The following is a 16,865-nucleotide window of genomic DNA, read 5'->3' as shown; positions in this document are numbered from 1 at the left end:
AACCTAATAATGATTTTATGTTTCAGATAATTAGGGTCATGATAAGTCTTGCTTTAGTGCAACAAATCGAGGTCAATAGAACTGTGGAATAGTATATGTGTCTTAGCAACCGTCTATATATATATTTGTTTAAAAATAAAAAAATAAAAAAAAGCACCCTTTTTAGGTATAATGTGAATCAAAGTCTAGTCTAAATGAATGGTCGCTAGTATTAAATGTAGAAATTAGTATATAAGTCGTGTGCATGTGCTTTCGGATCTCATATAATGCATCCCCAATCCCGTCATCGCTAGGCCCAATCCATTGGTATCCGTAGCGGAAATAACCCCTGTTTGTAAACGCCGTTCGCTTTCGCAAACAAAATCAAATCATGCCCAAATGCCATGCTTTCATGCATCATGTAAGGATCGTAAGAAGTTTATAAAAGTGTTGTGGTCAGCAGACCAAAAATTGTCCATCTTAGATCAGATAGGCGGCGGCGAAGCCAACAATGGCGAGCAGGCCAGTGACGGCGTTCATGTGAGCCCCAGCATTTTGGACAGTCTCAGGGACATCAGAGGATGTGGAAGGCTCGTGGTCCTCCGATTCGGAGCCACCGTTGCCTCCCTTGCTGCCGCTGCTGCTGCTGCCATGGGAACCGTTGTCAGTGCCATCGTCGTTGCCGCTCTCCTCACCCTGAGGAGTCTTTCCACCATGGTTACCGGGATAACCGGGAGTGGTTCCATTATGGTAGACGGGAGCACCACCAGTAGGAACAGGGTGATAGGTATGAGGAGGAGGGTTGACAGCAGTAGCGTTGTGGCCATGGTCCTTGGGGACGGTGTAAGTGATGGTCTTGGTCACGCTCTGGCCAGGGTTGGTAGGATGAGGGTAGGCGTAGGTCTGAGTCTTGGTGATAACATCCTGACCCGGGTGAGTAGGTACAGGCTCATGAGGCTTGGGCTCGGTAGGGTTGGGGTAAACAGGCTCGTGAGGCTTGCTGGGCTCAGTAGGGACTTCAGTGACAGGGCAGACAGTTGTGGAAACGGCGATGGTCTCGGTAGTGACATGGCCCACGGGGCAGTCGACAACAGTAGGGGGGCACTGAGTGATGGTATAGGTCTTGGTGCTGTAGACCGTGCTGGTAGTGTACTCAGTAGTCTTGGTAACGTTGGCTGGATGGGCGTAGACAGTAGTGAAGCCGACGTGAGGCTAAGCCATGTAAGTCAGTACAAGTTTCGAAATATGCATAGTATCCATTGCAACTTACGTTCTCGTAGTGAGCGTTGGCGACAGCAGCCGCAGCAGCGACGATGATTCCTGAAGACCTCATGATAGTGGTTGGTGTTTAGTGGTTGTGCTTGTTTAAACGAATGTACTTTGTCAAGGTATCTAGATCCTAGATCGGCAGAGCTAATCTTTGAACGAAAGACGATGGTGTATAAGATGATGAGAGAAGGGGCTGGAGGCGAGGCAGAGCATTTCTTATATCTCATCGACCTGGTGGCCTAATTTGTTGGGTAGGTAAGCGAGATAGAGCGGAGCCGACTAAAGTCTTCGTCAATTCGATTCTATTCCAAGCCAATGACGGGACTAGCTCTTGTGAGCAGGGCTGATGATAAGCCCATGGCGAAGTGGCTGTTGAAAATGGCGATATGGATACGAGGTGTGGGTTGTCTGGTGCCAAGACCCTGGATCTCCGTATTGCTGACAGCTGTTAACCACCATTCACGGCACTCCCCCCATGTCCCAAAGAGGAAGACAGACCCAAAAGAGCCATGTTGCTTCCTTGGCTCTCGTTATCGTCAACCAGCAGCGGGCCATGCCATGTCCACAGCTGCACCTAGCAAAGTCTAGAGCAAATCTCTGCATACAGGACCCACGGTGATAGCTGTTGGGCTCACCAAGCTTACAATTTCAAATTTTGTCTTGACCTGACCGTCAAGAGCGATCCAAAGACTTGGCAATGCACCCCTGTTGGAGAATTTCGTAAAGCGACCGGAGGGTCCAGGACGGAGTGGCATAATCAGAACCCTATGCGCATGTGTGGCTATGTCAGCATGTAACGATTCGATCTCGTGAGAAAGCTTAAACATCCAGTTGACGATGGCGGACGTAACGTCGGGTCAATCAGATGTGTAAGGCTGCCATCAAGAATTGACAAGGGCTATTCTTGGAAAATGGCGTTCTTTGCCCAAGCTAGCGGTCCGCCACATGCCCTGTGCCCGGCGCCGGGGTTGCCGGGCCACGAGCGTGGAGCCCGCCCATCTGAGCTGAGCCTCAGAGCAGGTCCCCGGATTGCTGGTAGAAACAACCGAAATAGCTGGAATGTTTCAACGGCCTCCAGTGTCCGATGACTTCATCGTGGATAAACTTCCGAATCTCGTGCTCCGAATCCAATTTTGGATTATTGGATCCCCCAAACAGATCTCCATGGGTGACCTATAATCGGATGATTGAGTGATGCAGTCTGGAGATGGATCGGTTCTTGTCATCATCCATGCAAATCAAGAACACGACCAATTGCTGAGTGATTGTGACTCAGTAGGCAAGTGACCATTACCAATAACCCAGTAGCCAATAGCCCTCTTTGTTCCCTCTCTTTGCCCTTCCTTTTACAAGGTGCGGCCGTCTGTTCCATCTCCATTCGGACATCAATTCGATATCAGTTTGCTGATTCGTATCGATCACACCCTTTCTTTCCCTTGCAGTATCTTTAGAAAAAGAAGAAAAAAACCGGCGACAGTCACTGGCTCGGCAACTCTCATTGGCAGGGGTGCGTAGTATGCTAGCAAAAACTTTCTCGGAGTAACGTTGCCAAGGTTGTGCAAACTTTACCAGCTTCAAAGTTACCCGTCGGGACCTAGGGTTTTGTGGCTTGCCCTTAGCATCATAGCCACAGCCTCATCGGCACTCAGCCTCAGATTCTAGCGTCAGGCTCCATCTACCAGTCAGCTTTAGGGAACTTGGACCTGGCGACGTTGATAAATATAACGTGCAAGCCTCCGTTCGGATTCGCAACAGGGCCCTCCGGCTCTATTGTAGGAATCGGTCCATGGAGAAGTCCGTGATGAACAGTAGGTTTGACTTCACCATCGGTTCGCAAACGCCACATAACGTGAGCTGTTCGTCTAGCCTTTATTCAGGTGACATCGGTGCGTCAACATTCTGCGGGTATGGCCAGGACAGAACTAGACAGCAAGGCACGATACCCAAGTTGAGGGAATTAACTAGGCTGGCCATACGAATCTGACGGCGGCTCGTATCTTTGTCGCCATCAGCGCACCTTATCCCCGCACGCAGTTACTGCAAGATCAGGCTGAACCTCGATTCTTACGATAATCGGCCCATTGTGAGCAAGAACAGATATCAAACGCGCTGTTGGCCAACACAGTGGTCGGTGACCCTTCTGGATCTCAAGATCTCGTGGGAGCAAATTCCTGGCCAGAATCCTTCGTTGCGGGGATTTGCTGTTGAGTCCAGCGACTGGAAAAGCTCTGCATAATCATCCTGCTTGCACTCTAAGCTTATCGAGCTGCCCTGTCGATTTGGCCCAGGCTGCACCAGTGAGTGGGGGTCTATCAACCCGAGCAGCCCTTTCGGCGTACTGCCATGACGCTCGAGCCTTGCAAATAGTGAGTGGTCTAAGAGCTGGAGCAAGGAAGCGTTTGGTTCAAATGTTGATCTGTGGTGCTGCATGAAGAAATTTGTGCCGCTCCGCTACGGTGAGATGAGGTTTGTGATAACAATGATTTTCTCATTCTCGCACGTGATATATCGGCAAGTTTAGGCAAACCTGGCAAATCGTTCCTCGTCCCAAACTATGTGGTTTTGTATACTGTCACATGGATGCCGCTGTGATGGCTGGTAGATGGTGTCTTCTGGTATCTAAATACGGTAAACTGAAGGCAGTTCTCGTTATTTCGCTTCATACACCGAGGTCAATAAACAGCGGTGGGCGTACGTCTCATCTTCTTGATGCAATGTTGTTTACTTTTCTATGTCCTTAATTACTCATACAAGACACAACGATTTCCATCTGCTTGTTTTATCAGCGCCTGCTCAGTACAGAAACCTTCCGGGCTTGTTCGATGTTCCAACAGGACGATCGCTCAACTACAAGTGTATGACTCCACATGCAAACTTACAGGTTGTCGGATATCTCGCCTACTACGTCGTGGTGCTGAGTATACGCTTCAATATATGTTGAGACCTTTGCAAGCTTCTGGAGAAAATCGGTGGAGGATCTGGGAATGGCTACAGGGTAGTCGACTCGATTGCCGATATAATAAAAAATGCACTGCTTGAATAATCATAATTATTATATGCATAATGTTGGAAGTTATATTCTAGGATATTACATTATTCAACCTCTGGGGATAGCTAAGATCACCTGTGCCTTTCAGTACGCCTGTAGGTTTTATGCACTGAATACCTATTCATAGGGACCTATGACTTAATTATAATCTCCTTCTAGTACGTAGTCTATTAGCTGATATGACACATTATCTTGGCTACCTAGGCAGTATGGTATTCATAGGCGTGGAACGACCACTTAATATCATGAATACTGTTTTTGGGCATATTTGGATATACCGCACCGCACACACACTACTGTAGCCTCCCATTCTATCGTGACGTTATGTTCTTAATGTATCGAGAACAAAGCTTCGTATGCCTGAGGTAATATCGCTCTTATATATTCCAGGTAAGCGCCTCTCACAGCAGTCATCCACGCAATGCCATAGGGGTTTTGATCACAGTAAACATCGCTTACGAGACACAGGGGTAGGAACTAAAAAAAAAAAAGTAGTCAGGCACAGAGAGTCCTTGTGATATCATATCGATCAAAATCATTGGCATGAGCTCATCAATCAGCTACGCCGACGTCCACTTGCGGGGCTGAATCTGAGACGTGTGAGGCCGACGTCTTAAAACCTGTCGAGACTATTTGTTAGAGCCTGCACTCCTAAGGAGTGCATCGAGCATGTCTGGGCCCTGTCAATAAAATGGTAACTTGGTCACGGCGAGTTGACTGAGAATCAGTTATTCATTCAAATTCATGTGTAGAATTAAGTGCAGGCTCAGACATTTGACAATCTACCCATGCAAGAGTCAATGGATATACGCAGTAAGCCGAATTACCTGCCTATCTTATTAGTCCATGATAAGACGCAAGATTGAAAAGAAGAAGAAAAAGAAGAAGAAGAAAAAAGGCTGGTTATCGCTCTGGCTGCACGACTTGCAGCAAATGATTATGATTCGATTATCCTGACATGCAAAGGCAGGTGAGTGAACGGGGTGGGAGAGGTGCTTTCGATCCTGAATGGCCGGTCAAGGCCACACTTATGCTGGCGTGCAGAAACCCAAGCTGGGTTGCCATTCACGGCGGATTTGTCCCCGAAAACATGAGAAACTTGATGGTGGTGTCATGCTAAGCACTCAAGTTGACTTCCAGAACTGCGATTCAGGCGGCATGGTGGGAAAGATCCATTGAAAGGGAATATATAGAGGACGAACACACGAATGCTAGGGGCAACCGACCTGAGGAATCCAATAGTATTGGATCGCCATTGAATCCCAAATCAAGACTTGTAATATTGTCAAAGAGACATTCAGCCAGCCATCAACCTGGACAACCTTGATTGGGACTACTTATTCCACCACACAAACGATATGAGCGGGGCACTTTGTTATTCTTCCTGCACTCTTGCTCAGGCTATGATCCTTGCATTTTTCGCTCTTCGGCAATCAAGGAAAGGCGTGTGAATACAAGAGAAAGACGGAATCAAATCATAATATAAAACCAATACCGGACCTCTACTAACGACAAACCTCGGCCTCAAGAAATATGTAGTATGAACTGCTCGTTTTACCGCAAACGGATACTATTCCTTCATGGTTCCCCCTCGTATCACAAGACAATAAGGTTATTTAGAAGTACTCTGTTATTAATATTTTCAGTCCCACGATGCATTCTATCGTTTTCTTGCACTCCCTAGGTAGCCAGTCTCGCCTCTGAGCTCTGAGGCTTCATGCCATACCTACAGAGTTGAAAGCATCTGCCTAAAGTTCACCTTCACGACATCCATTCAACTTTCGACTCATCGCACAGTCTCACAGTATGAGAAAGCGCCTCGAGTTCTAGGCTTTGACTGAGACGCCTGACTCTGTCCAATAGAACGTCCATAACGGCACAACCCAGCTTTGCCGAGCTACAGACAAAGAACTCAATGTCATCCCTTGCGTATGTGGAAGCGCCCTTAAACATCTACACGCTCTAGCAAGATCCTATCCGCTTATTCAGTTGGCCCCTCATAAGACTCGGCATTTGTGCTACGATAGTGTGGACTGTACAGCCCAACACGCCCATTATTGCATTGAATTTCCTGCGCATGAAGCAGTAAGCTAAGAGACTGCAACTCGAAATAGAGATCCAGATTTAGCACTCAGAAAACGAGTTGGATCAATCCAATGTCACCTCAAACTTAAACAATGGCCCCCAGTTTGAGGTTGCGTCAGTGGTCCAGTTTCAGAAACCAGAACCGCCAATCCTCACTGAGAATGGAAGGGCTCGACGACTCGCTCCTTCCTGCACTGGGTGACTCGACCTCATTGAACGTGGAGTGGGGCGGGGTGGAGTGGAGTGAGGGAAGGAAGCGCGCCTGTTGGCCCGGGCCGCTGGGCCACTGCAGGTCGTGAAATGCATCACTGTGGCCACTGGATATGTCTTCGAGACCACTGAGGGCTGCTAGAAACTCGCCCTTTAGCGTGTCCCGCAGGTGCCCCCTCCTTCTTGATCCTTGACAGGCTAGACAAGACTTGCTTCTTCTGGGCTTCCATGGCTGGGTTCCTCCACTCTCCCGTCATCTAGGTAAGGTCCCCTAGGTACTCTTGTTCCTCAATCAGTGTCTCTCCAATTCTCTCGTCATCTCACCTCACCTCATTTCCTCCTCCCTGTTCCATCTCTGGCATTCTTCCTTTGATCTCCGTCAGTAGTGACTGGAACTAAAGATCACCGTCATTTCATGTGCCGACTTTGACGTGATTACAACTCGACATTTCTTACTGCGCCCATCTCGTCCCAGTATGCGCACTCGACTGTCGCGCTCGACACTTAACGCAACTCTGTAAGCCACGTTTGCGATTATGTTCGGGTGCTAGTTCGCGTTCGAAGCCGCTCCCAACTGTCGCTCTGCTTAAGACCCGTCATTCTTCAAGCGCGTCGCCTCCCTACTTGCATGTCTCGGACTACCGTCTGACCTGTTCCTGTTGTGTTCCGCAACTGTCCCAAAACCCTGCTTCCTGTCCGATGGCAGCCAGCATGCCAACACCAAACCGTTCCAACATCGTTGCCGCGAAGCAAAAGTTTTAAAAGCCTTTTATCTAATAAAAGCCATGCTATCAGCACACTCTATTCCATCGCCAGTCATGATGGCACCTCCCGCTGATTATCCGCCCCAAGCACAATATGAGACCAGCCCGACCAGTCAATTACAATTCAAAAAGCACAAGATTCTTCCACGACCTCGATCCGAAAGGACCTCCGAATTGCCGATTCGAGTTTCTAGCCCTTTGACTAGACATGACCTGGCTACCAACACTTCTGTTTCCGGCAATGGAAAGCATCCATCAAGCCCACGAACTCTTAAACATCAGTCGCGAAGGATAAGTAGTGGTCCAGATCTACCACCAACTCCACCAAGACATTCGCGCCAGCCCTCGGAGAACTCCTCTGGTAAGACAAATAGTCCAGCTGCGACCGATATCGCGTTACGAACTCCCCAGCCATCACATCTGCGTCCACCCACCACGCCTCCTAATCAGAAGAGCCCGCCTACGCCCGATGTGACGCCGCCTCATTCCACAAGTCGCCCGGAATTACTAAGACCCATTGCTAGTGACCGTGCTGGTTCAAGTACTACTGCTGGTGAATCCCAATCTGGTTCCTTCACAACTGCGCGAGAAGAGCCTTTATCATCCGAAGACGAAGACAAGCCTGTTGTTAATCAGAACTCACGACCAGCTGTACGCAAGATCTTTGACCCAAGTCCTCGTATTGACAGGCCCGAAAACCTTGATTTGGCTTTGGGCAACCTGGCACCTCACTCGGAAGGGAGCAGTACGTCCAGGTCACCAGCAGGGGATTGGGCTCATAACGACAGCGACTGGGGCTCTGTCAGTGAGGTAGAGCAGGAATGGGACCACAATTTGCAAAGGCTGGTGACTGTGAAGAAGCGGCCTGAAGCACTTATTATGCCTCGTTTAAGCCCAAATAGGGCGAGAGTCGTCGAGCCCAACATAATCATACCGACACAAGCAGCTAAAGCTGTGCGCGGCATACCTTTGTACCAAACGACGGAGACACTGACGGAGACACTCCCGCGAGGTACCTCGAGCCGTGATATTCCCCCCTCAGCTACATCGACCACAATCGCAACTTCTGACCCACGTAGGATGTCGGCCATCTCTACTAAATCCACTGTCTCAACTGTTGTGGAGGCTTATCTTTTGGACACAGTCCCCAAGAGGCAGAGGACACTGCGTCATGTGCGAAAACAGACCATTCTGAGAGACCGGACCAATGAGTCCTCCACCTCAACCGCAAACTCGCTAAAGTCGGACAGATCGCATACTGATCCACGCGGTCGAAACCGTCCAACTGCTCCGAAGTCAGAAAGTCAATCCTCGAACGCGACACTTAATTCTATCTCTAGCAGTAGGGCTCGACGCGAAGTCTGGAAAGCAGGGGGCATACCTGTGGTGGTTGTTCCTGGTCGACTATCATCGCACAAAACCAAGTCCAGAGAGCCGTCGTTGAGGTCGCACTCTAGCCGAAAGTCGAGCCGCACCACCAGCGCCAGCCCTACGCTGAATGATAGATCAACGAAAGATGAGCCTCCCATTGTGCGGCGTCAATTGAGAGGTCGATCTTACTCCATGTCCGAAAGCTCTGATGAGAGAACCATGGACTACCCACCTATCGTGCCTGCTCGCTCGTCCTCTCTATCTGCTCCTACCAGCCGTAACGGTTCAAGAGCCAGTTCCCTGACAACCGAGAGTATGAAGCTTCACAACGCCTTGCAGGAATACCTCAAGAAGAAGAAGGATACACCCAGAGTGCCCGACCTTCGCTTCTCAGAAGAGACGCCCGTGGCAGGAACATTTTCTAATGCCTCAGAAAGTCACCGTCGGTCAAGTTCTGAACGCCATGACGACTTCTTGAACGTAAAGGGATATGGCTCGCAAAACACTCCATTTTCGTTAGCTTCAGTCGATACAAATGGGACCAATCCAGTGGTATCAGAAGCGCTCGCGGTGCAGATGTACCCACACCAGAACTCATCCCTATTGATGATAGATCATTCGACGAAACCCTCCGAGTCGCCAGACGAGACTCAATCGGAGGCGGAGGAAGACCTGGATGTGCCAATGCCAACTGATTCCTCAGAGGACATTCCAACCACACCTCCTCAGCCAAAGTTTTCTCTCGACGATGTCGACTCTCCTCTCCGAAATCCCCGAGCGCCTCCCGAGCCACCCAATCACCCACCAGTTATCAACTTGATCCCTGCCACCCCATCAGGAACGACTCCAGCTCATGAGAAAATGGCCCAAATGGGTAACTACTTCGAGTCAATGAACGAAAAACCCCCTCGTCGTCCTTCTGTGGTACGCCGTGCTTTCAATCGTACACGACGCCACTCGGTTGATTATACACCGTCAACTCGAAGACCTTCGAGCTTCTTGTCGCGCACTTTGTCCCTTTCGCGCACTGGGAGGATCAGAGGAATGCCCACTATGGAACGTGAGCCGGCGTATCTTAGCTCCGACGACAGTCCAGTGGAAGAAAACAAATTGCACCCTTTTTGGCGCCCTCAGTGGTCTAGTGAGGACTCAGACGAGTGCGATGGATACTGTGACGATGACTGTGATCTGCACTGGTCGGATGAACTCGGTGATCAGACGTACCGATATCCCCCGGTAGACAACCGACCGAAAGGACCTCAGAGAAGCTTTAGTTCCAGGATGAAGCGCACATTTGCCGTCCTCCCGCCTCGTGATGGTTCCTACTACACCAGCTATGATTGGCCCACTACTGAGCGTCGCACTATTGGGCGAACTCCAAGTGGTAACCTCCGAGTCATGAGACATCGGTCTAGTCTTGAATCTCTACGACGAAACTATAACGATGACGAGAGGCCACATTCAGCGGATGGTGAAGTCAAGAGATCATTCTGGCGAGCCAATAACATCCACAGGCGTGCTAACAAAGAAAAGAGAAGGCTTTCCCTGGGAAGCAAATTAGAGGAGTTGCAGAACCTCCCGCGCAAATTCAGCGAGAGACGGCGTGAGAAGCGATCACAAGAGCTTCGCAAGAAGATAAGCGGGCCAAAGGAAGTTCGTGATGGGGTTGGAGAAGTCATCAGATCGAGCGCAGCTCGCGATCATTACAAGCCCTTCGATAGGACTCCATCACGCTGAGCAACTGATTGGGTTTACTGGCGCAGATGGTATTCTTGGTGTACCGGGGGAGGTAAACGGTTTCCACTGTTCGTTGCAGGAGATATAAGACAAAAGGTTCATGACTGATGATTCACGCTTTACGACACGAATGATGGAGGGTTATGAAAATGATACTGCTCATGATTTGCTAACTGGGATTTGTTTTTGAAGAGATATTATATGGGAGCTGGTTGGAGGATACTTTGACATTAAAGAGAGTAGCTCTCATGTATGATAATTACCAGTACACACACACGCACACACATGAATATACACACACAATATTTGCCTGACTAATGCGGCAGTAACAGGACCATGTAGTCCTGTAACTATCCAATAAACCTAAATTGCGAGACGTCCGATGCTCATTTCGTGCTCGGGAGCCCGCCTCTTATTAAACAAAACATTTACCTCGCAGTATCTCAAACTGGCAATACTTTCCATTTTCCCAGTTCTTGTCTAACGCCCAATTCGCCAATAATGCTATGGCTATAATCAGCCCAAACCTCATCCTTGCCACAGAAATGACACTCATCGCTTCTCATGTCCGGGAGCTCCGGCTCCGGGAGGAGCAAATCCGTGTGGTGGAAATCCTTGGCCGGGCGGAGGCATGCCAGGCATGCCAGGAAAAGGAGGAGGGGCACCGCCGGAAGCACCAGGTCCTCCTGGGGCGCCCGGAGGAGGGAACGGGAAGCCGCCTGGAGGAGGAGGGAATGGAAGACCGTTAGGAGGTACAGGCATGCCATTGGGCCCAGGGAATGGGGGCATTGGGGGCATGCCTCGACCACCGCCAGGAGGGGCTGGATTCTGTCAGAAATGATTTTGTCCTCGAGGGAAAAAGATGTGCTTACGAGGTAGTCCTTGAGGGAATTGTCCAGGAGGCGCACCTGGCATCCCCGGAAAAGGCGGAGGAGGGATACCTATCATGTGTAAGTACTCCTGATGTCTAATTATCATGGTATCTTGTTTCTTACCACCTGGGAACGCGAAGGGAGGGGGAGGAAAGCCCTGTCCAGGTTGATTTTGGGGAAGCATAGGATTCGCGTGGGCCTGGCCTTCAGCAGCATAAGAAGAGGTGATGGAGTCGATGACGGATTGAGCCTTCTCGTGGCCGATTTCTGTGAAGGACGTCAGTTTCATACTATAATATGGCCTCCAGACTGGACACACGTTGGTAATAATCAACTACATTTCGAAGATGGTTTCGACCACTGTTATGAGCCTTGCGCACGCTCATGGAATCATGCGTGAGGTAGACATCGCAATAATCGCCTGGGAGCAAGTTGTCAGTTGGAGGGGTCTTTGTTGATTCGGGCGCACGAGGGACGGGGCTCACAGAAGACTGTAATATGAGTTAGCGAGAGTTTCCTCTTTGAGATATATAGTTGATTAGGAGGTAGGCTTACACTTGGGCATCTTGGAAACCTGTGCGATCGCTCTTGTTGAGATAATCAGCAGGTGATAGTGTTAGTTTGTGTTTAGACTGTGATGTTCAGGCGCGAAAACGCACTGAAGTTGACGAGGCTGGACCCACACGTGATGGAGGCGACAAGGCAGGTGCCAAAATTCATATAATTGGTCGCAAGTTAAACTTAGGGGGTGTCTCTCCCGCATGTGGGGCACAGCTCAACTGGGACACCTTTCAGTTTAGACCCAAGTTCAGGTGGAAGCCCCTTGTCCGTCTTAAAGAACTACTCTACGTAGCCTTTCCTCTCCGACTTACCATCCACAATACGATACAATACGATTATTGGAGAGGGAGACCAACTTCTACTACAAAGTGTTTGACCACGGCAATGGCTCTCCAACAGACATTGGTGCAGTATATCTGCAGCGTTCTGCTGCTTGTTAGCGCTGCCAGCGCTCTGAAGTTCGACCTGATCGCACAAGCAGAGAGCTCAAAGAGGGAACGTTGCGTGCGCAACTTTGTCGGAAAAGACACACTTGTCGTGGTAACAGCGACTGTCGATGGTTACAAGGGCGATGGCATGGTGGTGAATCTCTACGTACGTTGCGCACAGATGCATACGAGTTACAAAGCAAAACTGACATAGCTTTACAGATTCGAGATGCCGTTGGCAACGAGTACGGTCGACCCAGAGATGTTGTCGGAGAATCCAGGACCGTCTTTACATCACATGCTGACGCTGCCTTTGATGTTTGTTTTGAAAATATTGTTACTGGTTGTATGTGATGGTCCCTGATCGTAGCATGTTTGGTGGTTTCGTTGCATGCTCCGCTCTAATCTATTGTTTAACATGTTGACAATTCTTCAGCCCAGCGAATCAACAACCCTACCCGCCATGTTGAGCTCGATATCGACATCGGCGCCGACGCCAAGGACTGGTCCGCCATCCAGGCCACCGAGAAGCTCAAGCCTGTTGAGGCTGAGCTCCGCCGCATCGAGGAAATCACCGGCGAGCTTGTCACCGAGATGGAGTACCTCCGCGCCCGAGAGCAAAAGCTTCGAGACACCAACGAGAGCACCAACAACCGTGTTAAGTGGTTCGGTATCGCCACCACCTGGTTGCTTATTGGTCTCTGGGCCTGGCAGATCATGTATCTCCGTGCCTACTTTCGATCAAAGCATCTTATTTAAGAGACTGGTTTTGTATGCGTGTCATCTATCGGGTCGGGAGCCTCCTTCGAGCCTCGAACAGTCGGCCATTCGGGTCCTGAAGACCTGTTTAGGGCGTTGGAGCTACCTATATGATCGTGTCCCTCCGTCATGATTTCGATTGGCCATGTTAGTGGTTTCCGGGCATGCTTGTGTTGGAATCCGTAGCATGCAGGATTGGGACTGGGAAGGCAAGGTTTGGGCCTTGGCAATTTGGGATCTTTGTGTTTTGAAGAGTCATGTGTAACAAAAGTCATGGAAAGAGCAATAATTTTACGTACGTACATGAGGTATTGAGCCAACAGAACTGCACGCGACTCAATGTTGCGAGGTCTGTTCAGTCGAGTAAACCCTATCGATATTTCAACCGGACAGATCTAGGCAACACAGCAAAAAGCTTTCAGGCAGAATGAAAACTGAGCCTGTAATCAATACGTGCTTCTCTCAGCGTTTACGCCGTTAATTATATACTATTTTAACCAAGGGTTTTCAGCTGGCATGTGTGCAGCTAGGTTCAAGCTGCAATTAAGACAGCCAACTACAATAATTCAACTTAATAAAGCTTTGCCGGCTATAGGAGTTGTATCTGTTTAAACTGCTTTAGGCTCTGGAGATGCTTGGATATATCTTTCGAGGCTAACTTATAAACTTTTCTTCTTCTTCTTCGTCTTCTTTTTTTTTTTTTTTTTTTTTAAATAAAAACAAGACCATTAAAAATCAACAAATCCTTTTTGCAGTTATATAAGGCTGCTGCATTTCCTTCAGTGACTGTGATAGACGACCAAAACGTCTTGTCTTCTCAAATCCATCGAGGCCTTCGAGTCTCAAAACAACAAAAATGGCCATCTCATTCATTAGTCTTAGGAAGGATATCAAGTTTTCTAGGCGACACGTACGAGATAGCAGTCTGGGGCATCATTCTGATTGGTGCGCTGTCATTTATCCCACCTCTGACTCAACTGAGGAAGGTGCTGAAGCTCGCGCTGCTGCCCCTCCATACCCACTCTTGCCACTGTCACTTGCAAGACCCCGCGGTGCCTCAACTTGACAAAGAAACAAAGTCGAAATTGCACAACATGGCGGACCTCAACCCTCCCAAAACCGCCGTTCAGGACCAGGATATCAATCCTTGGTCAGTCGAGGGAGCTCAGGGCGAGAATGGTGAAGTTGCCGCCATCGACTACGACGCCATCTGCTCGTACGTGCTACCCCATCAGACTTGGCCATGATGTGACTAACAGTTTGGAAACAGGAAGTGGAATACCTCAAAGATCGACCATGCACTTCTCGAGCGATTCGAACAGGTGACTGGCAAGAAGCCTCATCGCTGGTTACGACGCGGCCTCTTTTTCAGCCACCGCGACTTCGACAAGATCCTAACTAAGTACGAGCACGGCGAGCCCTTCTTCCTCTACACTGGTCGAGGACCTAGTACTGGCAGTCTTCACCTTGGTCACACGATTCCTCTCGAGTTCACAAAGTGGTTGCAGGATGTCTTTGACGTGCCATTGGTTTTCATGTTGACGGATGACGAGAAGGCTTTATTCAAGGACAGCTTGTCATTCGAGGACACCCACAAATACGCTCTAGAGAACGCCAAAGATATCATTGCCCTCGGCTTTGATGAAAAGAAGACCTTCATTTACAGTGATCTTGAGTACCTGGGCCATCACTTCCTCATGAACGCCTATGAGTTTTCCAAGCTGGTGACTTTCAACCAGGTCCGTGGAGCCTTTGGCTTCGACGGGAGGTGCGTCAAATCGTCCACGTATCTACCTACCACAGCACTAACCGAATACAGCGCCAACATCGGCAAGATCTTCTTTCCAGCAGTGCAATGTAGCGCTGCTTTCGCTACATCGTACCCCGAGATCTGGTCTGACGACCCATCTCCCGTTCGTACCAAGGCACTGGGCAAGATCCAGTGCCTCATCCCCATGGGCATCGACCAAGACCCCTATTTCCGGCTCATCCGCGACAACGCCCACAGAATGAAGAACCCATCGCCGAAGCCTGCTTTGATCCATTCTAAGTTTCTCACCGCGCTACAGGGTGCCGGTGGCAAGATGTCGTCTTCAAACCCCAACTCAGCCATTTTCATGACCGATACAGCGAAGCAGATTAAGGTAAGGCTGCATGCCATACAATTGAGGTGCAGAAGCTAAATTTATCTACTATAGAACAAGATCAATAAGTTTGCTTTCAGTGGTGGCCGCGAGACGCTCGAAGAGCATCGTGAGAAGGGGGGAAACCCTGACGTAGATGTGGCCTACATCTACCTTACTTATTTCGAGGATGACGACGAGAAGCTACAAAAGATTTACGACGACTACAAGAGCGGCGCTCTTCTCACTGGAGAGTTGAAGAAGATGGCTATTGAAGCCCTGCAGTCTGTTGTAGAGACCTTTCAAGACCGAAGAAAGGCCGTCACCGACGAGGTCCTCAAGTCGTACATGAAGCCTCGAAGACTTCAGTGGGGTGGAAACCCAAACCCCAAGCCTAAAGAGTCCAAGCCAAAGGGGGAAAAGAAGAAAGAGAATGACGAGAAGAAGACCGAGTTGCCTGACCGTACTACGGAGAAGTCGGCTTAGACATTGTGCCCAGGGCAGGTGATTCTCCGTTGTAGAAGAAAGCAAGATAGCATGGTTTATGAATAAAATTAGAGTTACGTCTCTCCGTGTATGTACCAAGTTATTCTTTTTGCTGTGAAAATTCTTGTTGATCATTTCTTCATGAAGGTATTCCCGGTGTAAGTCATCTACCGAACCCTGTTCATGAGATGCCTCCCCCGGACCCACCCAACTCCGGGTTGGAAATTGTCATTCGGCCTCGGCTCTTGAAAGTCTCGGAATCTCGACGTCAACGACAAGCGCTTCTTATTTGCCACTACTCGATTTGTAGTCTTTTGCCGACTTCCTCACAAGACAACATCACTCTGCTACATTCCCATCGCCCGACAAAACTCTCTCGGAAAAGGCCACTATGACCTCTCTCATTTCGCGCACTATGCGCCCAGCCGCCCTACGCCGCATTGTCTCCATGCCCGTTAGACCACTCACCACAACAGTCTCACGGCCATCTGACAATGTCTCGTCCTCGGAGCTCAAGGTGGGCGAACTTCAGGGTGCCAAGTTCAGAGTCGAACCTCTACGCCGGGTGGGTGAGGATGACGCTACCAAGCGGGCTCGCCTCGTCTGTACGTTTTCAACTGTTCGTTGATCAAAAGGACTACTGCTGATTCCATTCAATAGACCAGTCGCGAAAACGAGGTACCTTGGAGTCTGATCTTCTTCTTTCCACCTTCGCAGCCGCCCATCTCCCCACGTTGTCCCCCGAACTTCTCGACCAGTATGACTTACTCCTCGACGAGAACGACTGGGATATTTACTACTGGGCGACGCAAAAGGAGCAACTGTCCACGACGAACCCTTCGTCCGCCCAGTCACCATCTACCACTGACATCGACGCAAAGCCTGAGAGCGATCAGATTACCCGGCATCCTCCTTCGGGCGAATGGGCGCAGACTGTGGGCAATTTCAAGCCAGCCTACAGGCCCGTGCCTGCGCGCTGGAAGGACAGTGAGATCCTTGAGAAGTTGAGGGCCCATGTGAGAAGCCGGAGTGTTGACGGTGGCGAGGGTGGTGGTATGGGTTTCATGCCTCCCCTTGAGCCCCCTGAGGTCAAGAACTAGAAAAAATATCACGCAAAGTCATTGTACTATACGTCTAGCATCATGTATTATCACGGCCATGGGGCCTAGAGT

The 16,865-nt window shown here is 49.6% G+C and overlaps 6 protein-coding genes across 6 annotated transcripts; 4 read left to right on the top strand and 2 right to left on the bottom strand.

The window, feature by feature from the left end:
* Positions 1 to 49: 49 nt before the first annotated feature.
* FOBCDRAFT_34862 (uncharacterized protein) lies at positions 50 to 1,494 on the bottom strand. The gene is made up of 2 exons (XM_031183922.3): positions 1,250 to 1,494; positions 50 to 1,191 (listed from the first exon to the last, which is right to left on the bottom strand). The coding sequence occupies exons 1-2, from the start codon at positions 1,310 to 1,312 to the stop codon at positions 460 to 462; spliced, it is 795 nt and encodes a 264-aa protein (XP_031039564.2). The 5' UTR covers positions 1,313 to 1,494; the 3' UTR covers positions 50 to 459.
* Positions 1,495 to 7,184: 5,690 nt separating this feature from the next.
* FOBCDRAFT_34842 (uncharacterized protein) lies at positions 7,185 to 10,685 on the top strand. The gene has a single exon (XM_031183919.3). The coding sequence runs from the start codon at positions 7,378 to 7,380 to the stop codon at positions 10,462 to 10,464; it is 3,087 nt and encodes a 1,028-aa protein (XP_031039561.3). The 5' UTR covers positions 7,185 to 7,377; the 3' UTR covers positions 10,465 to 10,685.
* A 55-nt stretch (positions 10,686 to 10,740) lies between these two features.
* Positions 10,741 to 11,977, bottom strand: FOBCDRAFT_34832 (U1 small nuclear ribonucleoprotein C). The gene is made up of 6 exons (XM_031183917.3): positions 11,892 to 11,977; positions 11,822 to 11,827; positions 11,656 to 11,757; positions 11,460 to 11,603; positions 11,337 to 11,405; positions 10,741 to 11,285 (listed from the first exon to the last, which is right to left on the bottom strand). The coding sequence occupies exons 1-6, from the start codon at positions 11,899 to 11,901 to the stop codon at positions 11,017 to 11,019; spliced, it is 600 nt and encodes a 199-aa protein (XP_031039559.1). The 5' UTR covers positions 11,902 to 11,977; the 3' UTR covers positions 10,741 to 11,016.
* Positions 11,978 to 12,138: 161 nt separating this feature from the next.
* FOBCDRAFT_34829 (emp24/gp25L/p24 family/GOLD-domain-containing protein) lies at positions 12,139 to 13,213 on the top strand. The gene is made up of 3 exons (XM_031183916.3): positions 12,139 to 12,491; positions 12,548 to 12,671; positions 12,762 to 13,213. The coding sequence occupies exons 1-3, from the start codon at positions 12,282 to 12,284 to the stop codon at positions 13,082 to 13,084; spliced, it is 657 nt and encodes a 218-aa protein (XP_031039558.2). The 5' UTR covers positions 12,139 to 12,281; the 3' UTR covers positions 13,085 to 13,213.
* Positions 13,214 to 14,050: 837 nt separating this feature from the next.
* FOBCDRAFT_223202 (uncharacterized protein) lies at positions 14,051 to 15,799 on the top strand. The gene is made up of 4 exons (XM_054704592.2): positions 14,051 to 14,300; positions 14,355 to 14,852; positions 14,904 to 15,228; positions 15,283 to 15,799. The coding sequence occupies exons 1-4, from the start codon at positions 14,179 to 14,181 to the stop codon at positions 15,691 to 15,693; spliced, it is 1,356 nt and encodes a 451-aa protein (XP_054560567.2). The 5' UTR covers positions 14,051 to 14,178; the 3' UTR covers positions 15,694 to 15,799.
* Positions 15,800 to 15,966: 167 nt separating this feature from the next.
* Positions 15,967 to 16,833, top strand: FOBCDRAFT_34818 (Flavinator of succinate dehydrogenase-domain-containing protein). The gene is made up of 2 exons (XM_059612149.1): positions 15,967 to 16,298; positions 16,354 to 16,833. The coding sequence occupies exons 1-2, from the start codon at positions 16,085 to 16,087 to the stop codon at positions 16,791 to 16,793; spliced, it is 654 nt and encodes a 217-aa protein (XP_059467205.1). The 5' UTR covers positions 15,967 to 16,084; the 3' UTR covers positions 16,794 to 16,833.
* The last annotated feature ends 32 nt before the right edge of the window (positions 16,834 to 16,865 follow it).

The sequence above is a fragment of the Fusarium oxysporum genome, chromosome V (assembly GCF_013085055.1).
Source record: "Fusarium oxysporum Fo47 chromosome V, complete sequence".
Taxonomy (NCBI): Eukaryota; Fungi; Ascomycota; class Sordariomycetes; order Hypocreales; family Nectriaceae; genus Fusarium; species Fusarium oxysporum.
Note: the sequence above shows the minus strand (reverse complement) of the source record. Positions and strands in the feature narration are given on the sequence as shown.

Coding starts and splice junctions, on each gene's coding strand:
- FOBCDRAFT_223202 (XM_054704592.2), top strand. CDS start 14,179: ATGGCGGACCTCAACCCTCCCAAAACCGCCGTTCAGGACCAGGATATC. Junction 14,301..14,354: donor GACTACGACGCCATCTGCTC/GTACGTGCTACC, acceptor GTTTGGAAACAG/GAAGTGGAATACCTCAAAGA. Junction 14,853..14,903: donor GCCTTTGGCTTCGACGGGAG/GTGCGTCAAATC, acceptor AACCGAATACAG/CGCCAACATCGGCAAGATCT.
- FOBCDRAFT_34862 (XM_031183922.3), bottom strand. CDS start 1,312: ATGAGGTCTTCAGGAATCATCGTCGCTGCTGCGGCTGCTGTCGCCAAC. Junction 1,192..1,249: donor CCAACGCTCACTACGAGAAC/GTAAGTTGCAAT, acceptor TACATGGCTTAG/CCTCACGTCGGCTTCACTAC.
- FOBCDRAFT_34818 (XM_059612149.1), top strand. CDS start 16,085: ATGACCTCTCTCATTTCGCGCACTATGCGCCCAGCCGCCCTACGCCGC. Junction 16,299..16,353: donor CAAGCGGGCTCGCCTCGTCT/GTACGTTTTCAA, acceptor TCCATTCAATAG/ACCAGTCGCGAAAACGAGGT.
- FOBCDRAFT_34832 (XM_031183917.3), bottom strand. Junction 11,406..11,459: donor TCCCTTCGCGTTCCCAGGTG/GTAAGAAACAAG, acceptor TACACATGATAG/GTATCCCTCCTCCGCCTTTT. Junction 11,286..11,336: donor ATTCCCTCAAGGACTACCTC/GTAAGCACATCT, acceptor GACAGAATCCAG/CCCCTCCTGGCGGTGGTCGA.
- FOBCDRAFT_34842 (XM_031183919.3), top strand. CDS start 7,378: ATGCTATCAGCACACTCTATTCCATCGCCAGTCATGATGGCACCTCCC.
- FOBCDRAFT_34829 (XM_031183916.3), top strand. CDS start 12,282: ATGGCTCTCCAACAGACATTGGTGCAGTATATCTGCAGCGTTCTGCTG. Junction 12,492..12,547: donor GCATGGTGGTGAATCTCTAC/GTACGTTGCGCA, acceptor ATAGCTTTACAG/ATTCGAGATGCCGTTGGCAA. Junction 12,672..12,761: donor TGAAAATATTGTTACTGGTT/GTATGTGATGGT, acceptor ACAATTCTTCAG/CCCAGCGAATCAACAACCCT.